The sequence below is a fragment of the Panthera onca genome, chromosome B2 (assembly GCF_046562875.1).
Source record: "Panthera onca isolate mPanOnc1 chromosome B2, mPanOnc1 haplotype 2, whole genome shotgun sequence".
In the NCBI taxonomy this organism is placed as follows: Eukaryota; Metazoa; Chordata; class Mammalia; order Carnivora; family Felidae; genus Panthera; species Panthera onca.
In genome coordinates this window covers 132,343,896-132,349,895 of record NC_138343.1, presented here as the reverse complement: position 1 = coordinate 132,349,895, position 6,000 = coordinate 132,343,896, and the positions used below count along the sequence as shown (strand labels likewise).

At 37.5% G+C, this 6,000-nt stretch overlaps 1 protein-coding gene across 1 annotated transcript in view; it reads right to left on the bottom strand.

The window, feature by feature from the left end:
* Nucleotides 1-623: 623 nt before the first annotated feature.
* SAMD5 (sterile alpha motif domain containing 5) overlaps nucleotides 624-6,000 on the bottom strand; it is a 58,701-nt gene continuing 53,324 nt past the window's right edge. The window contains exon 2 of the mRNA XM_060616865.3: nucleotides 624-5,027. Coding sequence (XP_060472848.3) covers nucleotides 4,965-5,027 — 63 coding nt within the window. The 3' untranslated portion in view covers nucleotides 624-4,964. The remainder of the gene's footprint in view (nucleotides 5,028-6,000) is intronic.

Genomic DNA, 6,000 nt, shown 5'->3' with positions numbered 1-6,000 from the left:
ACATCGTAACGATTTATTTGCATTTTGCATGGTGTGTGGGGAGCCTGGCTTTCTCCTGTCTTTCAAGTTGGACCTCTGATTTCCCATGCTACCCATAATGCTACATTACTGTAAACATTTATATATCGTCAGTTTAAACAACACACAGACTCCACGCCATTCACCGGAATGTAAACGATTACAAAAGAGGCCAAGGCGGAACCGCTGTGAAAGCCATAACATTTATTGAAGAGCGGACATATGTTTGCAAATCACAGCGCTGCACGGGCACACAATCCACGGTTCACGATGCTGTTCCAATTAAGCTTTTAATAGAGCCTTCTCATATAATCCGTTTTAAAGACAATTAATGAAAGGGGGAAAAAGGTGTCAGTTGCAGTTACATTTGCAAAAACCAAACTGCAGCTTTTATTTAGAATGAATCTGTGCTCAGCTATGTAGACGTACACATGTTGATTATTTGGACCTATGCACGCATTTCTGGATGGGCAGAACTTCTCAATGAATAATGGCTGTAGTAACCCAAAAAGTATCTCAGAATATTGTCAGTCTTAGAGACCAGGGCAACAACTGCAATAGAATTTCTACCATTTGCCCCAATTAATACACCACTTTGCCCTGAAGATGTTCAAGTCAGCATTTTATTGTTGGAATAATAAAGAGAAATTCATCTGACAAAGGGCATGATACAGAATACATCTATAGAAGACACTTCTCATCTTAATGTTGACAAGTTGATGTCCTTCCTTTTGTATCAGTGAAAGAAATTTTGGTCAAATTGTCAAAAAAAAACAAAAAAAACAAAAAAAAAAACCCACCAGCTCCTAATGTGGAATTTAACCTCCCATTTTCGTCTAAAAGTTATCTTTTAACAACAACAATAAAAAAACTTCATTTCCAGGAATTTAAAAAATTGAAAGAAAAACATCAAAGTTGATAATTAAAAATAAAAATTTATATTATTCATTTTTCTGACTACTACCATTTTGTTTTGTTTTTTTATGTGTACCTTTCATGGAAATATCTGTCACAGTGATCATGGAATAGAAATTTGATTTTATATCCTTAGAGGTTAATAATATGATGTTAACAACAATTTTCTAATCAAAGAATCTGATAGTGTAAAACATCTGATGTAGGAATATCTAACCGATGACCACTGAGATTGCGAAGAATCTAGAAACTTCAGAAAGAGAAAACCTAGCTGATTTGATTGGCTCTGTGTTGTACTACTTACTTTGTTTAATACAGCATCTGTTATTAAAGATGCTTTGGTCAAAGCACAAGTTGTCAACTGACTTCTAAGCATTGCCTATTACTTGGCCCCTGGTCTGAACAGAGAACTGGCAATTTAAGGTCAGGCTCTTGCTCATTTCCTGTATATGTCTCTGGATATAATATTCTATTGTTTATTCCCTATTTTACTTTGAAATTCAGAAACCTTCTACCTGCCTGAACCTGATGTTTTGATACCTAATTTAATATTTCATGTAAGAACTTATATAAACCAAATATTTTGTCTAAAATTGTAATTTTCTTTAACCTCTCTTTTTGTTATTCTTCAATGCCCAGGCAAGGAACCTGTTTACAGCAGTCAGACTCTTTCCAGAGAATAATCCAGATAGGCTCAGCTCAGTTTTCTGGCGGGTGCTTCCTAGTCACTGGTACATCTGGTTTCTCTTCACATAGAAAAGTTTGTTGATCTGCCATCATCTGCCTGGTACCTTGCTGGATTTATCCCAGAAGAATCTACGGGGAAATGCCCATTTGCACTCCTAATTTGTAAATCACAGTCACAAAATCAGATACACTACTCACTAACCTATACACCAAATTTATAAATCTAAAGCTGTAAAAAAAGAAGAAAGTTGGAGAAATACCTTCCTATGTGTCTATGGGACTATTTCCTCAGCCTTGAAAAGTGCTGGCCTTACACATTTGCTCACTGTTTTTAAAAAATCACATTCTTTTCATTCAATCAATAAACATTTACTGAATTCCTACTGTGAGTGGCCACTGTAACCTTTCTATCCTTTCTAAAAGAAAGCAAAGGGGCCTTGTTCAGTGGGTCTAAGGCAGTAATAAGGACATGTCAATTTATGCTGGAGTTTTCTAGTCAGTTTTAAGGTAATTTCTTTCATATAAGAGGAAATAACAGAGTAAAAAATGGAAGAGAGGAAGGCACTCAGTACCTATTTGTCAAGCACTGGGCCAGGAACTCTGTGGATGTTTGGTGCAGAATGCTAATAAGCCTCTTAGGAATTATGGAAGGTATTTATTTTTCCTATTTTATGGACAAGGATAAAAAACTGTTGATTAGTTCAATAATCGTTCAAGACCATTCCCCATGCTACACTATAGTTTATGTTCTAAATTGATTCACCACCTGAAAAGGCAATCGGCATGATTCCAAAATTTGAACTAAGAGCCAAGGAGCTCCAAAGTAAAAACTCAAGGCTTACTGTTTTTGTTGTTGATTTCACAACACAAGATGCTGTAAACTTCTCTGGACTAAGAAACTGCTTGAATACAGCTGTTCTAATTTGCTTAAATTCCTGTAGTGGGAGGAAGCCCTTCACATTATGCATTACCTAAGTCAAGAAAAGGCTGATTCCTCACCCCACAAAATTGTGTTGTAAGATGAACTGAACAGGAATTTTGCTATAATCCTCCAAATTCATAATATCCTCAATATTATGAAAGAAAAGTCTCTAACTAATATCTTTTGATGTTCTAGGAAATACAAATCAAGGTACTCCTCTAGTTCTGTTAACATATCTGTCCCTTACTTACCTTATCTTAAAATATTAAAGATATCATAAATGTTAGATAAAAGAGAAAATGCTACGAAATGATTACTCATCCTTAAGAGTAATTATCTCCAGGTATAATTCATGGTAAGACTCCTTCCTTTCTCTTATATTTTTCTCTTATATTTCTTACCTGATCTTCATTTAATGCAAAAGAATTAATGAGCTGCCTTTAATACTTCCCTACTTAAAGTTTTCTTCCTCTGGCTTTAGGTAAGAAGTCTTACAAGTCCATTGGCTAGTTAACCATTCTAGATTGTGACTCTTAATTTAGGTAGAGAATCATTATTTTCAGATTCCAACAGCAGACACAAAGAGATTTAAATGTAGCAAGATAACTGAAGTTAGACATAACACAAATAGAAAATAAAACTTTAAATGACCAGAGTCCCCCCCACCTTTTTTTTTTTTTCCGCTTGCCATAGATTGTATCATAATGCCCATGGTGAGCAGAGTTTTCAGAAATTGGGTCCCTTCTAGCAACAGTTCAAAAAATGCATGTAAATGTACATCTGTGAAATAAATCTACCACCGATGCTGCACCTGGAGATGAGGTGGTGAAGAGGAAGCCATTTGTTATCACAATAAATTATATCTGTAATCTATACAGACCTCCCACTCCTTAAAAAAACAAAACAAAACAAAATCTAGCTTGGAAATTTTAAAGACTCTGGTTCCCTTAGAAAAAATTACGAAAAGGTTGACTGGAGTATGATCCTTACTTATCTCCAAGCAACATAGAGTTTAAAGGACAATTTATACATGCTTTTGAGCTTAGTCTCCTTGCGTTGCATTTGAGACTGATTTTACAGTGTCTAAATTAATCTCTAGAAGTAGATAAACTATGTAAACCTTAGATTTTTAAAGCAGTACTGTGATAAAAATGCTCTTGGAGACCTTAACTGCTCACCTAGGGACCAGTATGCACCAGGAAGAAAATGAATGTTAATTGCTTTTCCTTTGAGAGCCTCCTACTCTTAAGAATCACAATGCTGATGTAAACTTACATATCGTGTCTATTTCCAAGTAGTGTGGGAAAGATTCTGTAATGCAGGACTGCTCAGGGGCTCTCAGAAGCTGCCTGCCCTGGGAGCCTGCTGTGTATCTGTGTCTTCTTTGATAACTTCCTTTCAATTATTTTTGATCCCATCAACATGGCTGTGTTTTCTAAGCAGAAAATAAAACTACTGACATCCAAAGGCAAGAAAAGTAAGAATCAGGAATATTCCAGATTTGTCTTCATTTCCTTCCCCTACTTCCTTCTACTCTCCTTTCTGGCTGTGGTTATGCGACCAGTGGTTAGGTCTACCACCCTGCCCCCCACACGCCTGACATCAGAAACTTGGAGAGTGAGGTGGGATTGGACACAACACTGGCCTTGGCAGCCCCCAGGGAGTGAGGGAAACTAGCTATCAAGTTACAGAGCTGGCTCTAGCCGGGCTTCTGGGAGAGCAAGACACTGTTACTGGTCCTAACACTAAACTTCAGCCAGGTTAAATTTAAAACGAGAAGTTAGAAAAATTGGTCTTCCCTGGGTGATGTTCCTTAATTCATCAGCTTTATGATTCTACCTATATATGAAATGACTATAAAAAGCACCTTAAAATAAGAATTCCATCACCAAACTATTCTATATTGAATTCTATAAAAAAAAATCTCAACCCACGAAAACATGGTCCTATATGAAGCGAGAAGAAGATGTATGTTAAAATATAAAATGAAAGCTCCTAACTCTCAAGTTAAAGGCTAATGTGGAAACGATGTAATGGCGAGCTAATGCCAGAAACCTGCTCTGTGTCTTATATTACACTTACAATCAGTTATCACCCAAATGCCTCAGCCAACCTCATTTATTTCCCCCCAAGAATTTGGAGAATGGACAGGAGAGTTCCCAAAGTATGCACAAGACCTTATCTCAAAACTGAACTCAGTTCTTCTTTATGTGATATTTCACTGCCTCATTTCTAGCTGTTGTAAGTTAGTTACCCAGGATACTAAGTTGATTATTCCAGAATTTTTCCAAGCAAAAAGTTAAGCTGATGAGTATTTCCAGGGTCATCATCCATGTCCCTTTTTTGAAAGAAGGTTCTAAATATGCCCTTTTCCAGTCTTCAGGCACCTCATCAGTCCTCCACGAGTTCTCAAAAATGATATCTAGCGGTTCTGTGATGACTTCGGCCAATTCATTAAGTACTCTAGGATGCCGGCCATGGGGACCTGTGGATTTGAACATATCGGGGTTATTTAGGTTCTCCTTTACCCATTCTTCCCCTAGTCCATCATGGATTTCTGCTCCTAGTTTTCTTTTAAGTAAACTCCACACCCAGTGTGGGACTTGAACTCACGACCCTGAGCTCAAGAGTCACATGCTGTACCAACTGCTGCTTCTATGTTTAAGTCACAATTGTCCTTTCTGGTTATCAAATGGACTTTTAAACAATAGTTTTTTTTTTTTTTTTTAATGTTTATTTTTTGAGAGAGAGAGAGAGAGAGAGAGAGAGAGAGAAAGTAAGTGGGGGAGGGGCAGACAGAGGGAGACACAGAATCTGAAGCTGACTCCAGGCTCTGAGCTGTCAGCACAAAGCCCGACGCAGGGCTCGAACTCATGAACCATGAGATCATGACCTGAGCTGAAGTTGGACGCTTAACTTACTGAGCCACCCAGGTGCCCCTGAAAAAACAGTTTTAAGTCTCTGGTTTTTTTTTTTTTTTACCTATCAATTTTCTCCTTGAAGCTACTGAATGAAAAATGTAATTTTTTTCAGGCCCAAGTCTTATTTGTCTTGTTTAAAAACGTTGTTCTCTTTTTCCCCCCCTTTTATGTTTCTTGTAAGAACAGGCAAGTAAAGCAAAAAAAAAAAAAATAAATGAAAGTATATCTTGCAACAGTTTGTCTCCTGACGTCACCTCGCTCCCTACTACGCGGGAGCGTCCTCAGTAGCAGAAGTAACAGCACACTTGGAGACATTCTAAAGGCCACCTATCTCGGGCTCAGAGGGTACATATCTATTCAACTTGTACCTGCAACTGCTAACTCAAAATGCACCTTCTGAAATAGAAAAAAGATTCACAGTCATCCTTAGAATCGTTTGTAGGCACACACAGTCACTTTTTCACGTAGGCATTTCAAAAGCGTAGTCGTACACGAGCTGGAAAGAGATCGAGAAGGATTTCTTAGGAAGCAGCCCCC